The sequence below is a fragment of the Armigeres subalbatus genome, chromosome 2 (genome assembly GCF_024139115.2).
Source record: "Armigeres subalbatus isolate Guangzhou_Male chromosome 2, GZ_Asu_2, whole genome shotgun sequence".
NCBI classification, from domain to species: domain Eukaryota; kingdom Metazoa; phylum Arthropoda; class Insecta; order Diptera; family Culicidae; genus Armigeres; species Armigeres subalbatus.
In genome coordinates, this window is record NC_085140.1 from 270,480,429 (window position 1) to 270,505,199 (window position 24,771).

At 31.3% G+C, this 24,771-nt stretch overlaps 1 protein-coding gene across 4 annotated transcripts in view; it reads right to left on the reverse strand.

The window, feature by feature from the left end:
* Positions 1–24,771, reverse strand: part of LOC134212215 (cGMP-dependent protein kinase, isozyme 2 forms cD4/T1/T3A/T3B-like) — a 617,973-nt gene that overhangs the window by 519,735 nt on the left and 73,467 nt on the right. For all 4 annotated transcript variants that reach the window (XM_062689875.1, XM_062689877.1, XM_062689874.1 and 1 more), the window contains one exon: positions 2,066–2,970. In XM_062689875.1, the coding sequence (XP_062545859.1) occupies positions 2,066–2,919 (854 nt within the window). In that variant the 5' untranslated portion in view covers positions 2,920–2,970. The remainder of the gene's footprint in view (positions 1–2,065; positions 2,971–24,771) is intronic.

Below are 24,771 nucleotides of genomic sequence, written 5' to 3' on the forward strand. Positions count from 1 at the left end.
ATTCTGGACTGACCAGTTGAATTTTTGATACTTTTTGATTACATGAAGAGATCTAGTATGTATGTATGTATGCAGTTCAACAATTCGGTCAAAAGATCTATCTAGATTCGTTTTGTCTGTCAATCGGTCAAATTACATAAATACGGAGTAGCAACCATTGATATGTAGAGTTAGTCTAAGCTAAGCTAAGCTAATCGGTCAAATTCCATCAAATAACGTAATAGTAACATTGTCTAATTCATGCTGTTTCAATTTGAATCAGCTAAATCTATACTTCGCCAATTTAGCCAGAAGACTTTTAAGGCTAGTCAACTATGTCAGTCAAACCAATAATTTGGTAAGCATTCTAATTTGGACTGCTAATCAATCCGTAGTTAAATAATTCTGCCAAAACGATTGGAGTAGAGGTCAAAGGATTGCATTGAACGGAGGCAAGCGGCTGCTTACATTTAACAAAATTTTAATAATAATGCGTATAATATCTATTTGAATTAGTCTTGAACTTCTGAAATTGAAACCAAGATCAAACTCAGGGGTCACAATAAGTGGAGCAGGGTTTATTGATATTATTTGATTATTAAAAATCAGAAAACTAGATTATAGTTTCAATTTAAATAATATTTTGAAATCTGGTGCTCAATCGTATTATTCGAAGCAACTTTCAAAAACCAAGTTGTTACCAATTATAAACAATTAAACCAAACCAGAAAAACTCAAAATTTTCCATAAAAAAAATTATTTCATTTTATTTTAATGAATTTCTTATGAATAAAAAAAAGTTATGTGGCTCTTTTTTGCAATTAATTGCAATTTTTATGCTTGAGATTGGATCTTGATTTTTGGAAAAAAAAATCTAATGTTTATGGAAATTTTACATTATTTAGAGAAATCTTATATTTATTTATTGCTTCTGTTCGAGACGAGCCAGCCTCGGGCTAAAAGTCTCGGTAATAAAGAATAAAAAAATATGTATTGCTTCTACTCTGATTTCATCATTGACATTTTCTTATTTTTGAAGGAAAAATTCTTATTCTGAATGAAAATTTTATTTTGTTGTCGATGAAAATATTGTCATTAAACGACATCTTTAAATAACAGTTTTGAGTAACATCAACGTTTGAAAATAAATTTAGTTCACAAGCAGTACTGTAATTTCTCGTTTAAATGAGAGATGTCACACGGTTTTTACATATCTGCCCCTTTCAATATCTATAGAAATGCGAAGGATTTATGGCATGCGACGAAAATCTCAAAAAATATTTGTTCCGTGACAGGGCATGAAAGTGTGCAATATCTGCTTTATTTTTGTATTTATTACCACTTTAAAAAAAGTGAGTGCCACGCCGCCGCCGATTATGTGACCGGCGCACAGTGAAATGCATCATCAGAACCAGTATTCCCCACGTTTGGAGCTTTATAAAAAGAAATTTATCATGTAGTATAGCCACCCGAATCAGTTCTTTATCATGACAGTTTACGAAAAATGTCTCTCACGGTATGCTACACATCGTATATGTATACAGATAAGTGATAAGTGAGAGATATTTTTTATTCGCTTTTGGATTCAATCCCTGGGCTCGTGTGATTTTATTGAAGCTCGTATCCTAATATTTTAGCAACATTACATTCCTCATAAAACCAAGCATTGACCGAAACAACATCTAAAACAGTATGTGCAAGTTTGCTACTCAATGATTTTTTCCTTTTGCAATTAAGTAATGATTGTTAGAGTTGGTAACAATAGTGGGATACTGCCAATGCTATATTTTACATTTTTACCCCATTAAAATAATCGATCTAATATTTCGGTAATTGTGTATGAATACTTTTTGGATTTTCGAAACTATGAAGCATCTAATTCGTATACACCACAATTTAACAGAAACAATAGAGAAATGGAAACATATGTCATCAGCAAATGTTCACTGTTATGCATTCGAGGTAAATTAATGGCTTCCAAGTATGTAAAATATAAAATATTTTTAGTTGACCTTGAATGTTTTACGATATCGGATTCCAAATGCTTGTAATATCTAATTATTTCGTACAATCAACGTTCACTCACCTGTCTTCCTTGTCGTATTTTGGGAACGCAACGTGCATCAGCTCCAGCACCGAAATGTCCCGCTGCGGTTCGGCGGAAATACCCTGGGCACGTTGCCGCTGCACTCCTCCGCTGGTGCCCATTTTGCGGCCACCTGGTGACACTCCACCGGCACCGCCGCTCGACCGGAACACACTCTGGAACTTGTCCAGGTGGCTCCGCAGTTCGGCCACCTCGTCATGTTTATGCCGTAAGCAGTCCTCCAGCTCGCGGATCCGGATGTCTCGGGCCTGTATCACTTTCAGCAATTCCTGCTCCCGAGGGGTGAGATTTAAACTGGCCGGATCGTTGATGTAGAGGTTCTGCTGGAGGTCACCCTGCAGCATGACCATCTGTTTGACATTGTTAACGGCGGCGGAGGCATCCAGGTTGTTATTGATCTGGTCATTCTGGTGTTGGTTCGGTTGCTGGTCGGGAGCAGACGCGCCCAGCTCACCACTGTTTTCATTCATCGTGCCAGCGACGACGGTTGACGCGACGATTCGCAATGACGGAACGGCTAGATCTTTTCCCGCGGAACCGAGACAAGCTACTGACGCCGACGACAACAGCGACGCGCCCGACGGCGGATTGTGGGTGGGGGGATCAGGACGGGACGGAGGCAGGGACCGGGACTGGGGGACAGTCAGCGTCGGAGAACCGAAAGCGAGACCGAGTCCGTTGGTCGGCGCCGCGAAGTTCGCGTACTTCAGCAGACGCACGAGATGCTGAGTATCGAGTGCGGTTGCGCCGCACAAGACCGTCTGCGTCTCCTGCTCTACGGCCGCCGCCGGTCGCCGTGACGCGAAGCACAGCCCGTCAAAACACACGCGCATCCACACTATTTTGCCTGGTTCGAAACCGCGGTGTCATAAAAATAAAATAATCTGAAAGTAGACAGACAAAACGGGAGAAAAATGTACAAAATATTAGCCGAAAGGAAATGTGCACAGTCGTAAAGCATTTGGGCCAGGCCGGGCGCTCTATCTCTCTCGCGCCCTGGAATTAGAATCGGAAACATCAATTATTTGCTCAGCTCCCCTTAGCCTTCTCCGAAGCGGGGGCTGCTAAGATAATGGTGTACGATATCGGGTTTGAGAAAATTCTTATTAAGAAATATTTTAAAATATGAGAGTTAAATGAAATAATAGAGGAAAAACGTTTTTACTCTTTCCCCGTCCTTTTAGGTAGCGATAAATCAAAGACAATGGGTAGTAATCTTATGCGTCCGTTTTCCAAAACCAATGCTATAATTAGCCCAACTTTAGGTTATGCTGGGCTTAAATAATGATTTTATAAACTACGTTCTTTGACTGCAATTATGAGCATAATAATTGATTGATTATCATTTATTATTTGGTGCTAAGATTTGTTGAAAAAACACTTAGCATGTACACCGAGAAAATCATCAGAGCATCATGGTCTAGATATGTTTTCGGAGTTTTGGAAAATAATTAGTATCTACGAGTACAATAAAATTACGCGGAATAAGGGAAATATCGAGTCACCATTCACAAAATTATTTAAATAGCCGAATACCCTCATGCACGATGGTAAGCTTCTTTGTCTGTCGCATTCGATGAACACACTTGGGTCTGATGCATGTTGCCATTGGACATTCGTAAACCACGTATCTGTTGAGCTTAAGCTTACGCTTTACTCATGTTTTCACAATGTGATATGAATGAACAATTTCACGATCGAGTGATGCAAAGGGGACAGAATACTAAACATATGACCACGTGATTTGTTGATGACCCCTTATTTACTTTCATGGTGCGAATAAACGATCAACTACGGAGGAGTGTTGATTTGCCGCTGGGAGGATTGGCTTCTACCGCGACTTAATACGTTTTTGATGACCTGCTTTTAGGGCGTGATGAACGATTTTGCGATCTTGGATATGGATGATGTTGTAAATTGGCCGTTTGGGGAAATTAATTTATTAATTTTTTCAACTGAACGTTAATAATTCGTAGTCAGTGGGAAAGCGATTCTCAATTACTCAAAACGTCTGCAAACAAAAATGGGTGTTGGCTGTGTGTCACCTGTTTGCTCATTCATCAGAAAAAAAATTGGACATGCTTTAGAAGATTCCCAATGTCACGCACGACTTGTGACTTTCTTATCGCCGTATTGGTGGTTTGTTGTTCTATTTTGCGTTTGCCAAAAATACGAACCACCCAGCATGTGGAGCGGCTGAAGATTATTTTTGTTAGTCATTGGATGATAGATTTCTTCTACAGAAGTCGAACTGCGGATACATAAAATTTGACTTGTGATATCCGTCCATCAAAGTTGTATATTTTACTGAGTTTCATTCGCGTAACAAAAATAAATACACGGCAGTCATATGGTGAGGCTTGAAATAGCTCCCTTTGACCGTTATTCCGATGAATAATACGAATTTAATGGTTTTCTGCGTATGTCAGTTTGAAAAAATAACAGTGTCATACTTATTCCACACATGATTGAAATGTAATTTTTTTTCTCTTATTTGAATAACATCGAACTGATGATGTACGCAGCTACAACAAAAATATAAAGAAATGTGCGACGGTGAAGCTCGGTCACAAAATTAGAATTAACATTTAGGGATCTTTACTACATATTTATTCATCTATTTATCTATATAAATCAAATTGAGTTGAGACTTTCTTTGCCACGATATACCTCACGAACGGATTGACTGATTTGGATGTTTCATCTTTGTTTCATTCGTTATATGTTTATAAAAAATGTATTTTTTACGGAGAAAAAAAATAAACTCTTAAGTGGTGTGTTTCCATTTACAGAATTTCTGTACTTAGTTTAGAAACGCATTTATTTTGTTAGTTTAGTTGCTGGATTTCCTCCAAAACTTACGCGGCGTTACTGTCGGTATCATTGATAAGCTACCGTCTCGAACACGCATGAAGTGTTTCGTAAGTTACCTATTCAATGTTCCACACTCCCAGTAAATGTTCAATTTTGTGGTATGGTGTGCTACATTATCACGTTGGTATGGAAGCATCAATTGAAAAATGCATAACATAGGCGGGACGACCGTTGGTGGCAGTTGACCATCAACAGCGACAATGGCGTCATTTAGGTAAGAGAAAATTTTGGACAGATATTACCAAAAATGGAGACGCATGGTTGATAACTTCCACTACCAGTGTAGTTATCAGCACTTGAACCGTTTGTTTGAGAAACTGCATATGTAACAGTTTTGGCCAAAATGAGATTTTTATATACTCTGAATCCTCGTCCAAAAATACGTTCAAGAATGTATGAAATTTTTTTCGTTTGTTTGAAAAACTACATATGTCCAGGCACTTCAGAGAGCAATTGTGGAGTGCTGCTTACAGTTTTTGCACAGGAAATGCCCCAGGTTGTTGAGTTTGGCCAAAAACTATTGATCTGGATAGAAGAAATCGAAAGATTCGTTGCCAATTAATTCAAACCAGTTTTTTGTTGTTTTTCTCGAAATTGTGTAAATTTTTTTTAAGGTTCCCCGACGCAACAATCGCGACGCGATTTCATTGCTTGGCGACAGCGATTCTGTCGCCGTTGGTCTGAAAGCGTAAATGGAGCGACCCAACGGTAGTATCGCAAACACTGGATGTCGGTATCGCGGCGAAAAAATCGATTAGGTCTGAGGGTGCCTTTATTTGCAAAAACAAACGTGCCAATGACCCTACGAAGAAGAAATAGGAGATTATTGCACTCAATTCACAATAAGGCCGTTATTCAATTTAATTCTAGGTGTATAAATCAGAAGCATACACCATCAAGTACAACTTTTCAAGGACCCGCTTTTAGAAATATTATCGAAAGCAAACAGACAATATAAATCATTTGAATTTCCAGAGGAAATTCATTCAAATTTCCAGAGGAAATTCATTCGAATTTCCAGAGGAAATTCATTCGAATTTCCAGAGGAAATTCATTCGAATTTCCAGAGGAAATTCATTCGAATTTCCAGAGGAAATTCATTCGAATTTCCAGAGGAAATTCATTCGAATTTCCAGAGGAAATTCATTCGAATTTCCAGAGGAAATTCATTCGAATTTCCAGAGGAAATTCATCCGAATTTCCAGAGGAAATTCATTCGAATTTCCAGAGGAAATTCATTCGAATTTCCAGAGGAAATTCATTCGAATTTTGAATTCATTCGAATTCATTCGAATTTCCAGAGGAAATTCATTCGAATTTCCAGCGGAAATTCATTCGAATTTCCAGCGGAAATTCATTCGAATTTCCAGAGGAAATTCATGCAATTTCCAGAGGAAATTCATGAATTTCCAGAGGAAATTCATACGAATTTCCAGAGGAAATTCATTCCAATTTCCAGAGGAAATTCTTCCGAATTTCCAGAGGAAATTCAATCAATTTCCAGAGGAAATTCATTCGAATTCCAGAGGAAATTCAATCGAATTCAGAGGAAATTCAATCGAATTTCCAGAGGAAATTCATTCGAATTTCCAGAGGAAATTCATTCGAATTTCCAGAGGAAATTCATTGAATTCCAGAGGAAATTCATCTGAATTTCCAGAGGAAATTCATTCTCGAATTTCCAGAGGAAATTCATTCTCGAATTTCCAGAGGAAATTCATTCTCGAATTTCCAGAGGAAATTCATTCTCGAATTTCCAGAGGAAATTCATTCTCGAATTTCCAGAGGAAATTCATTCAATTTCAGAGAAATTCATTCGAATTTCAGAGGAAATTCATTCAATTTCAGAGGAAATTCATTCAATTTCCAGAGAAATTCATTCAATTTCAGAGGAAATTCATTCGAATTTCAGAGGAAATTCATTCCAATTTCAGAGGAAATTCATTCCAATCTTCCAGAGGAAATTCATTCGAATTTCCAGAGGAATTCATTCGAATTTCCAGAGGAAATTCATCAATTCAGAGGAAATTCATTCAATTTCAGAGAAATTCGTTCCGAATTTCCAGAGGAAATTCATTCAATTTCAGAGGAAATTCATTCAATTCAGAGGAAATTCATTCCAATTCAGAGGAAATTCATCCAATTTCCAGAGGAAATTCCATTCAATTCCAGAGGAAATTCATTCCAATTCCAGAGGAAATTCATTCCAATTTCAGAGGAAATTCCATTCAATTCCAGAGAAATTCATTCGAATTCCAGAGGAAATTCATTCCGAATCCAGAGGAAATTCATTCCGAATCTCAGAGGAAATTCATTCCAATTCCAGAGAATTCATTCAATTCCAGAGGAAATTCATTCGAACTCCAGAGGAAATTCCATTCAATTTCAGAGAAATTCATTCGAATTTCCAGAGGAATTCATTCCAATTTCCAGAATTCATTCAATTTCCAGAGGAAATTCATTCAATTCTCAGAGGAATTCATTCCAATTCAGGAAATTCATTCCAATTCAGAGAAATTCATTCAATTTCAGGAAATTCATTCAATTTCAGAGGAAATTCATTCGAATTTCAGAGAAATTCATTCCAATTTCAGAGGAAATTCATTCGAATTTCAGAGAAATTCATTCAATTTCAGAGAAATTCATTCGAATTTCAGAGGAAATTCATTCAATTTCCAGAGGAAATTCATTCGAATTTCAGGAATTCATTCAATTTCAGAGAAATTCATTCGAATTTCAGAGAAATTCATTCAATTTCCAGGAATTTTCCAGGAAATTCATTCGAATTTCAGAGAAATTCATTTCAATTTCAGAGGAATTCATTCAATTTCAGAGGAAATTCATTCCAATTTCAGAGGAAATTGGAATGAATTTCCTGAAGTTCGAAATGAATTTCCTGGAAGTTCGAAATGAATTTCTGAAGTTCGAATGAATTTCTCCGGAATTCGAATGAATTTCCTCTGAAATTGAATGAATTTCCTCTGGAAATTGAATGAATTTCCTCTGAATTGAAATGAAATTCATTCAATTCAGGAAATTCATTCAATTTCAGGAAATTCATTCGAATGAAATTCATTCGAACTTCCAGGAAATTCATTTCGAACTTCCAGGAAATTCATTTCCAATTTCCAGGAAATTCATTTCGAACTTCCAGAAATTCATTTCCTGAATTCCAGAAATTCATTCGAATTTCGGAAATTCATTCAAATTTCAGAGGAAATTCATTTCAATTCCGGAGAAATTCATTCGAAATTGAAATTCATTCGAACTTCAGGAAATTCATTCGAATTTCAGGGAAATTCGAATGAATTTCCAGGTGAAATTCATTCAAATGAATTTCTCTGGAAATTCGAATGAATTTCCTCTGAAATTGAATGAATTTCCTCTGAAATTGAATGAATTTCCTCTGGAAATTGAAATGAATTTCCTCTGAAATTGAATGAATTTCTGAAATTGAATGAATTTCCTCTGGAATTGAATGAATTTCCTCTGAAATTGAATGAATTTCCTCCTGAAATTGAATGAATTTCTCTGAAATTGAATGAATTTCCTCCTGAATTGAATGAATTTCCTCTGGAAATTTATCGAATGAATTTCCTGAAATTTGATCGAATGAATTTCCTGGAAATTTGATCGAATGAATTTCCTGGAAATTGATTGAATGAATTTCTCCTGAAATTGATCGTATGAATTTCCTGAAATTCGATTGAATGAATTTCTCCTGGAAATTGATCGAATGAATTTCCCTGAAATTTGATCGATCCCCTGAAATTGAATGAATTTCCCTGGAAATTGGAATGAATTATCTCGAAATTCGAATGAATTTCCTCTGAATTGGAAATGAATTTCCTCTGAAATTGGAATGAATTTCCTCTGAAATTGGAATGAATTTCCTCTGGAAATTCGAATGAATTTCCTCTGAATTGGAATGAATTTCCTCTGAATTCGAAATGAATTTCCTCTGGAAATTCGAATGAATTTCCTCTGAATTGGAATGAATTTCCTCTGAATTCGAATGAATTTCCTCTGAATTCGAATGAATTTCCTCTGGAAATTCGAATGAATTTCCTCTGGAAATTCGAATGAATTTCCTCTGGAAATTCGAATGAATTTCCTCTGGAAATTCGAATGAATTTCCTCTGGAAATTCGAATGAATTTCCTCCTGGAAATTCGAATGAATTTCCTCTGGAAATTCTATCGAATGAATTTCCCCTGGAAATTTGATCGAATGAATTTCCCCTGGAAATTTGATCGAATGAATTTCCCCTGGAAATTCGATTGAATGAATTTCTCCTGGAAATTCGATCGTATGAATTTCCCCTGGAAATTCGATTGAATGAATTTCTCCTGGAAATTCGATCGAATGAATTTCCCCTGGAAATTTGATCGATCCCCTGGAAATTCGAATGAATTTCCCCTGGAAATTCGAATGAATTATCTCGGGAAATTCGAATGAATTTCCTCTGGAAATTCGAATGAATTTCCTCTGGAAATTCGAATGAATTTCCTCTGGAAATTCGAATGAATTTCCTCTGGAAATTCGAATGAATTTCCTCTGGAAATTCGAATGAATTTCCTCTGGAAATTCGAATGAATTTCCTCTGGAAATTCGAATGAATTTCCTCTGGAAATCGGAATGAATTTCCTCTGGAAATTCGAATGAATTTCCTCTGGAAATTTGAATGAATTTCCTCTGGAAATTCGAACGAATTTCCTCTGAATTCGAACGAATTTCCTTTGGAAATTCGAATGAATTTCCTCTGGAAATTCGAATGAATTTCCTCTGGAAATTCGAATGAATTTCCTCTGGAAATTCGAATGAATTTCCCCTGGAAATTCGAACGAACTTCCTCTGGGAATTCGATTGTTTTGCGTGAAAACCAAAAGTTAGCAAGCCGGCTGTTGAATAATTTTGCTTGGAACTGCAATATGCGAATATGAAGATTCATAACGACAAATGTGCTCGATAAATGTGCTCACAGCATATTAGGCTAAGGTTTGAGCTATTTAATCTGCGTGATGATTTCTGTAAACAATTTTGAAAGCGCGTTGAGATAATTGAATATTGTTAAATGATTACATTATTTTATGACAGCGAACAACTGGTCTCGCAAGTTCGTTTTTGGTCCCAAGTAGCACAGGTTGTCACAATTTAATCACGGTGACTAATATGCGACAAAATCATTTGTGAAATTTTTATAACTGTAACTAAATATGCAACAGTAGTGCAACCGAAAAAGCGCAAAAAATTGTGCCACTATGTAACAAACTATACTGTCACACATGAGGTTGCACTGTAATTCATCCGTAACATTTCCATGTTACAGTAACTAAAACATTTTGGTTTTGGATGCCACATTGTAACTATTTACTGACGTCTAATTGTCAACAATTTATTCATTACCATGAAACCTTGTTTTGTTTTAAATAAGATAAAACAAATCTGGTCACAATGTTACCGAAATGGAATGTCAGCTATCAGAGAGATGAAGTAACTACATGCACCTGAAATAACAAAGGGTGAATGGTTATGTGCAAAATGTAATTTTTCATGTTTAATTAGCAGATATAAATGTGCAGAATGAGATTTACGGTGAAACCAATAATTTTAACTATGTAAAAACAACGCGCTCTTATTAAAATCAACTTTAAGGTTCTATTATCTATAGATCGTTGAATGTATTTTTGTTTTTCAAATAGTTTTTAAATACTTATAGCGCAAAAACAAATTTGTGTCTGATATTATGTCTATGACTCTTGATCTAAACGAATAAAATAGATTCATAGAAATAGCCTTTTATTTATTTATTAAATTATTCATTTATCAAAAAATATATTTTATAGCCATGTTTTATCATACGAGAAGATACACAGTCGTTTAAAAGATTCGAGTCGAATCAAGTACGAGACATTGAAGACGTTCTTATGCTACGTTTTGACAAGGCAAGTGAGTTGAACAACTCAGTTGGATTCAATTGACTTGTCAAAAGTTGAACATGTTCAACTATCTTTTCGTTCAAGTGAATTGAATTAAGGTGTTTACACGTTCAGTTGGCGTTTGATTCAAGCGACTTGCTCAATTCACTTGCCTTGTCTAAACGTAGCATTACAGTTGAGGTCAAAATACGTATATGTAAAAGTAATACGAGATGGTGGAACTAAATGGAAAACTCGACTTATGACAGTGACAACATCCCACTAAAAAAGAGCTTAATAATTTTCTTTATAACTTTTATAATTGATATATAAATTAGTATAATGCTTCTGGCTTATAGGTTAAATGTTGTAAATTCAATCGTATCTTGCTAATTTTTATTTCCTTCTTTTTTCTATTTGTGTTTTTCGTTTCACTAAACAATTCTACCGTTGTTCTTTTTAAACTTACAATTCCAGAACCTCTCATGACACTTATTATAGGCCGTAGATTTCTCTTCATCTATCTGAAGTTGGTGACCAAATGATTGGGTGTTCCGCAAGCGCCTTTTTAACTGACTTGTGATATTTCGTTCGTAGAAGAAAAACGGCAATATCAATTCACTCATACATTTGTTGTTGGGTGTCCCTTTGTTTTGGAGTTTATGTTTAACCGATACGACATGTGATTAAGTAGATCTGCTATACGAAAACCTAGGTAATAAATTGGGTAATTTTATATTGGAGCTTGGTGCGATAGAACCAGGATAGATTTGTTAATAATTCTTCTTAGGCAACTGATTAAAATTAAGTATTGCCGTCTTGCAAAAAAATGAGGTGATGTGCCTGCACAGGAGATGAGGCTATTGCCAAACGAGACGTACCAAGACGTGGCAAAAGGAAGAGTAGGGTCTGAAAATCCCCGATTTTTTATGGCATATTTTGCGCATCACTCCAGTATGTCCTTCTTGTATAAATAAGAAGGAAAATAATGTTAATTTTTCTTCTGGTAATATCAGAAAACACTCGATTAAAAAATTGTGACGGACATGTATTCTTTCCATAATTTATGAATCAAGAATTTCGCTCAAAAACAACCCGACCAAAAGAAATTAACAGATTTGTATCAGAATGTGTTATTTTGCTATATAACTTTGTTGCAACATGTACCATAAATAGGTAAAATAACAAGCTCAAGCATCCAATCATGGCGTTAATGTTCTGTTGCCTATCTTCGGAAATATGTTATTTTACAATTATTTCCATTACAAACTTAAAACAACAAGCTAAGAAAAAAAAAAGAAACTATGACAAGAAACGGAATGATTCAGAAAACTCGTCATCAACGAATAATTAGCTAGTGGGCAACATCATTTTATTTAAAGTAATATCACTTTTATTCTAACTTTATTTTTCAAACTCAACTGATTAAAAAACTGTGGACGATTCACCACTGTGGGATGAATATTATAAACTGAATTTAAAAATCGACCTCTCTCAGATAGGCAGTAGACAGATGCAATACCAACATTCATTTTTCAAAGTGAACATAAAACTTTTTAGTATACCACGATTTTCTACATTGGCAAAATCTTTTTACATGCAGTGTTGATAACATAAATCGAACTATACAGATCCGTTACATACGAGTTACAAGTAACCCATCATTTTGATAAATCGTGAACAGGTTACATTGCAACTAGTACGTCTGTGAAAAATAGTTACTAGTAACTAGACCTTTTTTTGCAACTATGATGTTACTTTGAATTTAGTTACACTGTAATTTGCTTCCATAGTTAGTAATGTTTCAGGGTAACTCGCTTCGTTTGACGTTTGTCAGTATCTGGAAATGGCTAGAGTAGCTAAGCAGGTTTAATGTTTTTGAATAGTTCGCGTTTCATTTCAATTGTCGAATGCCTTTCCAAATAAGTGAATATTATAAGTACAACAAAGTTGGTATGTGCAGTATGTCTGGCTCGAAACTACTATTCATTACCAGCCATCAATGGCGTTAGAAAGCATAGTTTTGAAAACTAGGATAGAGGTTCGATTTCTTTGGATATCATAAAATTATTGTTGTGCTTTTGCTACTTGGCAACTACCAATCCGATTGTCTTTCCGTAACTTATTGAGAACTTTATTGTGACTTAAGTACTTATGACAGTTCAATGTTATGGTCACAACCAAATGACTTTGTAACTGCTTGAAAACAATAGTTTCCATGCTGTAGTATTATTATTATATTATTGTTTGAGAACTAAATTTGGTCCAAAAATTTAAAATAAATAGTAAATTGAACTTCAAAGCAGACCCCTTATTATATGCCTAACTTTGCGCACATAACTTTGAAAATTTCTAACACGAAGCAAGCGTCTATCATACAATTTTTCATCCAAATTTTATTTTTTCGGCTAATACTACTATTACAATGTATGTTCATTCCATTTGTAGGCATATTTGAGCATATTTGTAAATATGAGGATGTCCGGCATTATTTTCTTATGATTCGACATACTTAGTATGTTTTCACGTCTGTTGGTGTATGTACAGCCTCATTTATGTACATTGGCCACAGCTAACAAAAGTACTTTTCTGCGTGAGCCCTATTCCGACGAGGTATATCATAAATGTTGAAATTATCGAAGAAATACGAGTTGTGCGCAAAATTACCCGGGTAGAGGTGAATAACAAACAAATAACATAATAATAACAAATTTTGCAATGACATCAGATTTAGTTATTCCTATGTTATTTATAAATTACATAAAATAGCATCCCAACAACAAATGTTGTTAAAATAGTAAAATTAGTTATTTATATGTTATTGTAAAAAGGAGCAGAACAACAAATAAAGAACAAATTTTGCAATCATAACAAAGTTTGTTATTCATTTATCATTTGCATTTTCAACATATCAATAATAACTGATTTTGATATTTTCTTTTCTTTTCTTATTTTGCTATTGGTTTGTTATTATAATAGCAAAATGAGTTATTTATAAGTTATTTGCTAGAGCAATGTCTGTTATTATTTTTGCTATTTTAGCAACTATATCAAACAAACTAATATCAGATTTTGCTATTCAGTTATTCATATATTAATAGTAAAATTTGATATTATTTTGCTATTTTCTTCTACCCGGGTAGGTACACTGTATTGAAAAATTGTTCCTAACATTGCGCATCATATATTTTAAAGAGAAATGTAAATAACTAACCAAATTCTCATGAGATGGCTTCTACAATATTATAATTATTGGGTCCATGTGTATTCAGTTGTCAGCGAATGTAAAAATTTACAAAAAATACAGTTTTTCGGGTAAACCGTCATTTGTCATTTGTGCTTAGAACACGCCATTTTGGTCATTTTCACTGTTTTAAGTACAAGTTTCGACTATTAAAATGAAAAATATGTCATTTAACAGCGAAAAAATGCATGCACTGTTAAGATAACATGTATATTGTGCTGACAAGTAATAATTATAGTTCGAAATTCAATTTAAACGCATTCTATTACAAAAATATCTGCAAAATGCGCAAAGTTAGGAGCTGCGCAAAGTTGGGTGCGTGCACGGTACCGTGACTTGGAATGTTTCAAGCGTCCTAAATCCAACCATTATGTAACCTTTAATTTATTTTTCATACTTAAGAGTTGTTACATGTGCTACTTGGGGTATTCTGATACGGATTTATTAAGTTTCTCAGTAATTTCTGTAAACCCATATTCCATACATAGCATTCTTGAATGTGCTTTCAAATTACTGACATTATATTTATTGATAATGTGCTTCGTTTATATTTTGATTGATGATTGAGTGCTTCGTTTATATTTTGAGAATGTAGAGATAAGCTAGCTTGTAGATTTTAAGGAAATCTAACACTTGTGATGACAGGATTATTAAGTATTTTTGAATATTTAGAGTACAATCGCGAGGTTCATGTTGAAACGTAGAGTTAAACAATTTCCATTTTGATCAAGTCCATCGCCACTGCTGCCCACCAATCGGATAATTTACGATTCCGACTCAACCGGATGGACGTCGATACATAGTATGAAGGCACCCGATCTGGCACATGCATCACTCAGAGCATGGTGTTCAACATAAAACCGGTAGATTACGATCATAAATCAAATCTCCTTGCCTGGTGCTGAAACCTTAACCGTCGTCAACATCTCAAAGTGTGCGCGCTTTTCTGTAGCACAAATAAGCCCTCCAGTCCCGTCACCTCTCCGATCTGCTCGTTCGGCTTGGCATCACTTTCTGCTGCCAACCTTTTATCGATCGGCTCTAATGATTGTAATTAATCTATGGTAGAAAATCAAGCCGATATCGCGAAACGCCACCGTATCGCTCGAATGGATCAAACTTATGGTCCGTGTAATAGAAGTGCATCTATCGATTTTACTCCTGACACTTCTTGTTGATCAACGACGTCAGAGCCTTTTGCTACGTGATGACTGGTCACGCATAACGAAACGGAGCTCCTTCCTCTGTTCGGTAAAATTGCCAATCGGCTTCTGAACCAGAAGCATGGATGGGAATTAGAGGTGTAGTAAGCACAATACACCTATTTGTCCATTGAACTCACTATTCATTCGATAATTTAAAGTTTGGATTCATAATAAATATGAACGCTGAGGAATAATAATTGACATTTTGAATAAGAAATAAGAACAATGAACCCAATTCAAGTTTACCTAATAATAGACGTTCGTTTTACCCCTATTTCCCCTACGCTCGATAATGTGTGCTGTTTATTTTTTCTCCTCTCAATTATAAAATAATCGTAATCAATTAAATATGTATGTACTAATCATGTACATATGCGCGTGGAGGCTCTGAGGGTCTCCGAAACGGCGGCGCATATCGACCGAACGGATGTTTTCATGCGTAATACGCCAACTAGCGGACGGCTGGGGTCCACATACCGGTTCCCCCAAAGAACCAATCGATACTTCAAGTTAATACACTCATAAAATGTCTAATTACGAGGCTACCTCCACTCGCGAGGGATGAATTGAATGGACAGGAAATGCGATGCAATAAAATGCGTGTAATAAAAATATTGTTACATGTTATGCAATTTCAATAAAGTATGGCATTTGACCGGGTGGACCCGTTTGGAGATGCCGGATTTGCAATCAGCTGCTAGCAGGGGATCGCGACAGTTGCGATGGTTCACTGCTATGCTGGTGACGCTTGAGTACGAGGGATGGCTCGAGGCGAAATCTCATTCGAATTAGTAGCAATCGATCTTGGGTTGGCGTGTGAGATTGCTAGAGTTTTAAGTTAAAAGTGTTAAGCATTTGTATGGAGTGAATTTGAATCGGTTTCAGAGGCTTCAGTTTCAGAGAGGAAGGGAGTAGACTGGCCAGTCTCGGTAATAGTGACTCCCGAGCCATCCCCAACGTACTGCAATGCGGACGCTACGATAATCATTATTCTTACACTCCTCCCACAATTATGGATTTTGTGTTTGACATTGAATTTCTAGCTTGGTATCAATAATATAACACCGGACATATTTTTCTTACATAAAAACACTTATTTTATAACATTTATTGCGTTTATCATGCTTTTCAACCCAAAAACAATGGTAGTTTTGCCCATTTGAAAACTTGCTGTTGAGCATCTGTCAAAATATCAACATTTTTTGGTGGCTTCACAAGAAGTGGTTCCTTCATTCATAAGCTTTTAAATCGTCACTCGGAGTTTACTTCATTTTCGCTTTATTCTGTTGAAAATTGATGGATATTAAAGTAATCCATAATTATGACCGAAAACGAGTAGATTCCCACAATTATGGATCACATTTCCATCGAAGTATTATCCTGAATTTAGTGATTCTCCCACACTGCCGTATCGTTCTTGGGAATTCGTACACACTCAGTTTTTATTTCTGCAGCTCGGCGAAATACGCACAGCCGTGTGCCCAGCAATTTATAAAACTGTTATCCCGTCAAAAATTAGGTTTGTTAGCTAGGTGTCGGCAAATTATCTGCTGATTTTCAACGACTTTGACATATATCTCGAAAACCTAAAACATGTTTGCTGGGGCACGGCTGTGCGAATCTCGGTAAAAGTTCAACATTTTGCTGAGATCCCGGTAAAAAAAATTAAGTGTGTAGGTCCGCTAAAACCACCGAGATCTGATATAGACGAATCTGTGGAAATCCGTCGAAAAAGAATTTCAATAAGATTCAGTTCAACCAGCTATCATTGTTTCTCTGGCTTTAGCATCTCATCATAGCGTATCTTCTTTAACTTGCAGGAAACATCAAAAACGGATGCAATACAATTCCGAAGCTTTATAAAAAGCAGCATTCGATGCTCGAAAAACGGAAAAATCCGTAAGGCGGCAAAGCTTCACCAGGTTCCTTTCACAACGCTGCAACGTCATCTTAAGTCACCCCCTAAGAATATCAACCCTGGGCCATCAACAGTCTTGCGAGCAAATGAAGAAGTTCGCTTGGTGAAATGGAGTTTTCTTTCGGCGATCACCTGTGAAAAAAATATTTGCTACAAAAATATGTCCGTTCTGAGTTCGGAAAATAACTTTTATCGGTGGCTGATATCAAGACACGCTGGAATAGCATGTTATCCATGTTCAAACGGTTCTATGAGTTGAAGATGCCCGTTAAAAAAAAATTTGATTGATTCGGAGCTTCAATCCAAATTCAACCACACAGTGAGGATGATTTTTTGACGGAAGCCATCTAACCTATTCAAGCTGCTGTGGAACTACTCAATCCTTCCACACCCCTTCAAACGTGAATTAATGTATGGATGATCCACCATCATTCATCTTTTACTTTGTGTATTTATTGCTGTTTTTATGAACGAAGGCATTTCTCACTCTAATTTAGGGATTGTCCATAAATATATGGAGGCCATATGGAGATGAAAATGAGAATATCAGTATACTGATCCATAATATGTACCAAATTGATTCATAATTGTGACCGCCTTCAGAAGTGATCCATAATATGATTTTTGACCAAGGTTCAAATATTTAGCTTTTGGCTATATTTTATTAAAATTTTATGCATGAAACACTGTGCCAATCAAAACTTGGTTGATAAACGATCCCAGAATTGTTTTAACACTCAAAGTTCCAACCTCCTACATTTTTTTAGTGAATTCTGAAGATTGGTTTCAACACTAATTGATCCATAATAGTGGGGGGGGAGGTAAATGGCCCTCGCATACTTCGATACCTTTTCAAAACCTTTTCAAACTGGTCGCAACCTAGTGATAACTTTTAGATTCTGTTATTTCTCATTTGCTTCCACACACGCTGCTTTATTATTATGCTGCTTTATTATTATTATGACCGACATACCAATAAAATTGAAGTGTTTTTTGTTGTTGTAATGGGTTCTTGATAGGCTACGAACTCCTTAGGAACAAAGATTTTCAGATCAACCCTTGTTACGGAGGCAGATATTTAGGAAATAACGAGTTGTGTGACCTCATATAGGTATAAGTTTGCATTCCAAGCAGTTTTTCTTGTTGTCATGGGGGTCTAAGTATTCAAGGAACTCCATAAAGTTAAGATCTGCTGATCAATCCCCCCAAGGAAGCAGTTATTGAAAAATTAACAAGTTGTATGAGTCGCTTCTCCATATCTCGATATTGAAGGGACCATCGAGATAAAGAGAGATCGAGAAATGGAAGGAAAATTGTAGTGGGTATTAGATCTAAAAAAAAGCTCGTTGCTTCGAAAAACGACAACAAAACAAATGTCAGTTTTTGATGTGTTTGTTATTGTCCAAAGATGGTCTAGTAGCCTAGAAGTTTGAGTATGTTTGACATAGGGAGAGAAAACCCTGAACAAAATATGACCAGAACATATCGAGATAGAGGGATATTGAGATGTAGAAATCAAAAGATGTAGAAAGCAAAAACGTACGTAGGTTGAAGGGATCGAGAAAACCATCGACATGGGGAGAGATATCGAGATGTAGAGAGTCGACTGTAGTTCTTTTTGACAAACGAAATAAAAATAAAATTAAACGTTACGCAAGCAAATCGACGAGAAAATAAATCAAAGCAAGCGACACGCAGAATTATCAAAGTGTTTGGAATATAGTTACTTTTTGCTTCCGAACGAAGGGAATCACAAAACCTCGGTGGATCAAATTCTGCCGATTGAATTCGGATGTGGAAATCAATACAGTGTAAATAAAACACGAAATCGCTTTCACTGTGCATCGAGATTTGGAAGACGACCACAGATTTTTTCTCTCGAATCTCATCAAATTCCGTCTCATTACGACCAAAACTACGCAAATTTTGTTACCTTTAATGCGCATTGGGTTGATTTTGAGGAACGTTAATCGAGCGATGCAGTGAATAAATTAATGAACGATAGGCAAAGCGAATCGATGCACTAAATGGCGATACAGGAAAGGAGAAGCAAAAGTCAACGGAAGCCTATAAAATTGTTTGTTGTTTCAGTTGCTGAAACAAATATTATCTCGTTGTTTGTTATTTGATACTTAAGGTCACTCCTGACGGAATCCAAGTTCCAAAGTGCTCGCGTTTTCGGGGGCACACCACTCGATTCAGAGGCAGCGAACAACTGTCATTTTTGTTGATTTAACTTTGCTGCGTCGCAGCATGCGTAAAATAATAAAAATGACAACTGTGCGTTGCTTCCGTATCGAATGGTGTGCCCCCGAAAACACCAGCACTTTTAAACTTGGATTCCTTCAGGAGTGACCTTAAAGCAAGGGATAGCCTCACCGTCATTTTTTCAGGATGCTGGAAACAGTTGAAATTCATATTTTATTATAATTGTTTGATAATTGTATGGAATAACTAGAACTTCAACTGTTTCCAACAACTAGTTCTCGAGAAATGAAGATTCAAAAATTGGTGAACGAAAACTGTTTTAATTTATTTAATTTATAAAATATTAAAATTTTTAAATTATTAAGTTTTAAAATTTTTAATTCAATTTTATTTTTAAATTTTAAAATTTTTAAATTTTGAAACCTAAAATTAAATTTGTTAATTTTAAAATTTTAAAATTTTTAAATTAAATTTTTAAATTTTAAATTTTTTAACTCGTAAACTTTTAAATTTTTGAATTTTAAAATTTTTAAATTTCTAAATTTTAAAATTTTTAAATTTTTAAATATTTAAATTTTTTAATTTTTTTAATTTTTAAATTTTTTAATTTTTAAATTTTTAAATTTTCAAATTTTTAAATTTTTAAATTTTTAAATTTTTAAATTTTTAAATTTTTAAATTTTTAAATTTTTAAATTTTTAAATTTTTAAATTTTTGAATTTTTAAATTTTTAAATTTTGAAATTTTAAAATTTTAAAATTTTAAAATTTTAAAATTTTTAAATTTTTAAATTTTTAATTTTAAATTTTAAATTTTAAATTTTAAATTTTAAATTTTAAATTTTAAATTTTAAATTTTAAATTTTTAATTTTAAATTTTCAAATTTTTAAATCTTTAAATTTTAAATTTTAAATTTTTAAATTTTAAATTTTAAATTTTTAAATTTTAAATTTTTAAATTTTAAATTTTTAAATTTTTCAATTTTAAATTTTCAATTTTAAATTTTAAATTTTTGAAATTTTTAAATTTTTAATTTTTAATTTTTTTTTAATTTTCAAGTTTTTAAATTTTTAAATTTTTAAATTTTAAATTGTTGAATTTTTAAGTTTTTGAATTTTATATTTTTAAATTTTAAATCTTTAAATTTTAAATTTTAAAATTTTAAATTTTTAAAATTTTAAATTTTTTAATTTTTTAATTTTAAAATTTTAAAATTTTAAAATTTTTAAATTTTTAAATTTTTAAATTTTTAAATTTTTAAATTTTTAAATTTTTAAATTTTTAAATTTTTAAATTTTTAAATTTTTAAATTTTTGAATTTTTAAATTTTTTAAAATTCTTCAATTTTTAAATTATAAATTTTTTAAATTCTTAAATTTTTAAATTTTTAAATTTTTTGAATTTTAAATTTTTAAATTTTTAATTTTTTAAAATTTTTGAATTTTTAAATTTTTAAAGTTTTAAATTTTTAAATTTTTTAATTTTTAAATTTTTAAATTTTTAAGATTTGAAAATTTCTGAATTTTAAAATTTTTAAATATTTAAATTTGGCCGATATAAATCTCCCTCCCTCGTATTTTTTTTTGACAAAAAATAATATTCTGAGGGGGCAACAAAATAAAATTCAGATAATTTTGAGGATTTTCAAAACATTCTTTAACAAATCCTAGAAGTTTTTTGATTCTTTTCATTTTAAAATTTTAAAATTTTTAAATTTTAAAGTTCTTAAATATTTTAATTTTAAATTTTTTAAATTTTTAAATTTTAAATTTTAAAGTTCTTAAATATTTTAATTTTAAATTTTTTAAATTTTTAAATTTTTCAATTTTTAAATTTTTAAATTTTCAAATTTTAAATTTTTAAATTTTTGAATTTTTGCATTTTTGAATCTTTGAATTTTTAAATTTTTGAATTTTTTATTTTTAAATTCTTAGTTTGGGCGTTACAAATAGTTAATTAACTTTTTGTCCTACTGGTCTCGGAAAGGTCAAGGGGGGGGGGATGGTAATAAAAAATAAATAATAAAATGAAAAAAAAAACTCCTCAGATTTGTTAAAGAATGTTTTGAAAATCCTAAAAATTATCCGAATTTTATTTTGTTGCCCCCTCAAAATATTATTTTTCGACAAAAAAAATCCGAGGGAGGGGGGAAACAAAATAGATTTTAAATATTTGTATCGGCCTTTTTTAATTTTTTTAATTTTTAAATTCTCAATTTTTTAAATTTCTAAATTTTAAATTTTTAATTTTGAGGATTTTATAATTTTAAAATATGGGGATTCAAATAAAAGGAACAATAAAGTTACATAAACAATAGAAATGGTAAAACACTTCAAAAATTAAAAATTCAAAAGATTTAAAAATTAAGAAAAAAAATAATTTGAAAATTTAAGAACTTTAAAATTTAAAACTTAAAAATTTAAAAATTTAAAGATTTAAAAAATTTTGTCTCCTATTTTGTCTCCCCCCCTCGTATTTTTTTTTGACAAAAAATAATATTTTGAGGGGGCAACAAAATAAAATTCGGATAATTTTGAGGATTTTTAAAACATTCTTTAACAAATACGAAAATTTTTTTGATTTTTTTCATTTTTAAATTTTTAAATTTTTAAATTTTAAATTTTAAAGTTCTTTAATTTTTATTTTAAATTTTAAATTTTTAATTTTAAAATTTTAAAATTTTAAAACTTAAAAATTTTAAATTTCTAAATTTTTGAAATTTTAAAATTTTAAAACTTAAAAATTTTAAAACTTAAAAATTTTAAATTTTTAAATTTTTGAATTTTTAAATTTTTAAATTTTTGGAATTTTTAAATTTTTAAATTTCTACATTTTAAAATTTTTTAATTTTTAAATTTTTAAATTTTAAAATTTTAAAATTTTAAAATTTTAAAATTTTAAAATTTTAAATTTTAAATTTTAAATTTTTAAATTTTAAATTTTTAAATTTTAAATTTTAAATTTTTAAATTTTAAATTTTAAATTTTTAAATTTTTAAATTTTTAAATTTTAAATTTTTAAATTTTTAAATTTTAAATTTTAAATTTTAAATTTTAAATTTTTAAATTTTTAAATTTTAAATTTTAAATTTTCAAATTTTAAATTTTTAAATTTTAAATTTTAAATTTTAAATTTTAAATTTTAAATTTTTAATTTTAATTTTTAATCTTTAAATTTTTAAATTTTAAATTTTTAAATTTTAAATTTTTAAATTTTAAATTTTTAAATTTTTAAATTTTAAATTTTGAATTTTAAATTTTAAATTTTAAATTTTAAATTTTTAAATTTTTAAATTTTAAATTTTAAATTTTAAATTTTAAATTTTTAAATTTTTAAATTTTTAAATTTTTAAATTTTTAAATTTTTAAATTTTTAAATTTTTGAATTTTAGAATATTTGAATTTTTAAATTTCTGAATTTTGAAACTTTTAAATTCTTAGTTTGGCCCTTACAAATAGTTAATTAACTTTTTGTCCTACTGGTCTCGGAAAGATCAAGGGGGGGAGGTGATTAAAAAATATATAATAAAATGAAAAAAAAACTCCTCAGGTTTGTTAAAGAATGTTTTGAAAATTCTCAAAACTATCCGAATTTTATTTTGTTGCCCCCTCAAAATATTTTTTTTTGGCAAAAAAAAAATCCGCGGGGGGGGAGACAAAATAGATTTTGAATATTTGTACCGGCCTTTTTTTTAATTTTTTTAATTTTTAAATTCTCAATTTTTTAAATTTCAAAATTTTTAAATTTTTAATTTTGAGGATTTTAAAATTTTAAAATATGGGGATTCAAATAAAAGGAACAATAAAGTTACATAAACAATAGAAATGGAAAAACACTTCAAAAATAAAAAAATCAAAATTTAAAGATTTAAAAATTAAAAAAAAAATGATTTGAAATTTTAAATTTGAATATTTAAAAATTTAAAAATTTAAGGACTTAAAAATTCAAAAATTCAAAAATTTAAAAATTTAGAAATTTAAAAATTTAAAAATTTAAGAACTTTAAAATTAAAAATTTAAAAATTTAAAAATTAAAAAAATTTGAAAATTTAAAAATTTAAAAATTTAAAATTTAAAAATTTAAAAATTTAAAAATTTTAAAATTTAAAAATTTTAAAATTTTAAAATTTGAAAGTTTAAAAATTTAAAAATTTAAAAAATTAAAAATTTTAAAATTTTAAAATTTTAAAATTTAAAAATTTAAAAAATTTGAGATTTAAAAATTCTAAAATTTTAAAATTAAGGGGGTTTTTGTTGACCAAATTTATGAAATTTGGTTACAATATTCTTTGATATGCAAAGAATGTTTAGGCCCAATTTGGACATAATCAGTCATAAAAAACTCCCCTGACAATAATAGAACAAAACCTGCCGAAGCCGTCATCTCCCCTATTTAAAAATTTAAAAATTTTAAAATTTTAATATATAAAAATTGAAAAAATTCAAAATTTCAAAACAATTAAAATTTTTAAAAATTTCAAAATTAAAAAATTAAATCAAATTGAAAATTTAGAAATTCCGGAATATAAAAGTAAAAAAACACTTCAAAATTAAAGAATTCAAAATTTGAAGTTTTAAAAATTTAAAAACTAAAAAATTAAAAATTTAAAAATTTAAAAATTCAAAAATTTAGGGATTTAAAAATTCAAAAATTTTCAAATTTTAAAGTTAAGGAGGTTGTCGACCAAATTTATGAAATTTGGTTACAATATTCTTTGATATGCAAAGAATGTTTAGGCCAAATTTGGACATAATCAGTCATAAAAAAACCCCTGACAATAATAGAACAAAACCTGCCGAAGCCGTCATCCCCCTATTCAAGAATTTAAAAATTTTAAAATTTTTAAATGAAAAAAATTGAAAAAATTCAAGATTTCAAAAAAATCAAAAATTTTAAAATTTTAGAAATAAAAAATTAAATTGAATTGAAAATTTTGAAATTCCGGAATATAAAAGTAAAAAAAAACTTCAAAATTAAAGAATTCAAAATTTGAAGTCTTAAAAATTTTAAAAATTTAAAAATTAAAAAAATAAAAGAAGAATTTTAAAATTTAAATAATGTCGGAAAATTGAAATATTCAATATTCTAATTTTGATTTTTTTTTATTTTAAGTGTTTTTGCCTTTCTCGTACAACTAAGTTGTACCGAAAGGCTATCATTTCACTCCGAAAACGAACTTTTTATAGAAGCCTCTGAGACCCATAGTATAATATACCAATCGACTCAGCTTGACGAGCTGAGCACATGTCTGTCTGTCCGTGTGTATGTATGTGTGTATGTGTGTGTATGTGTGTGCACAAAAGCTATAAAAAACATTAG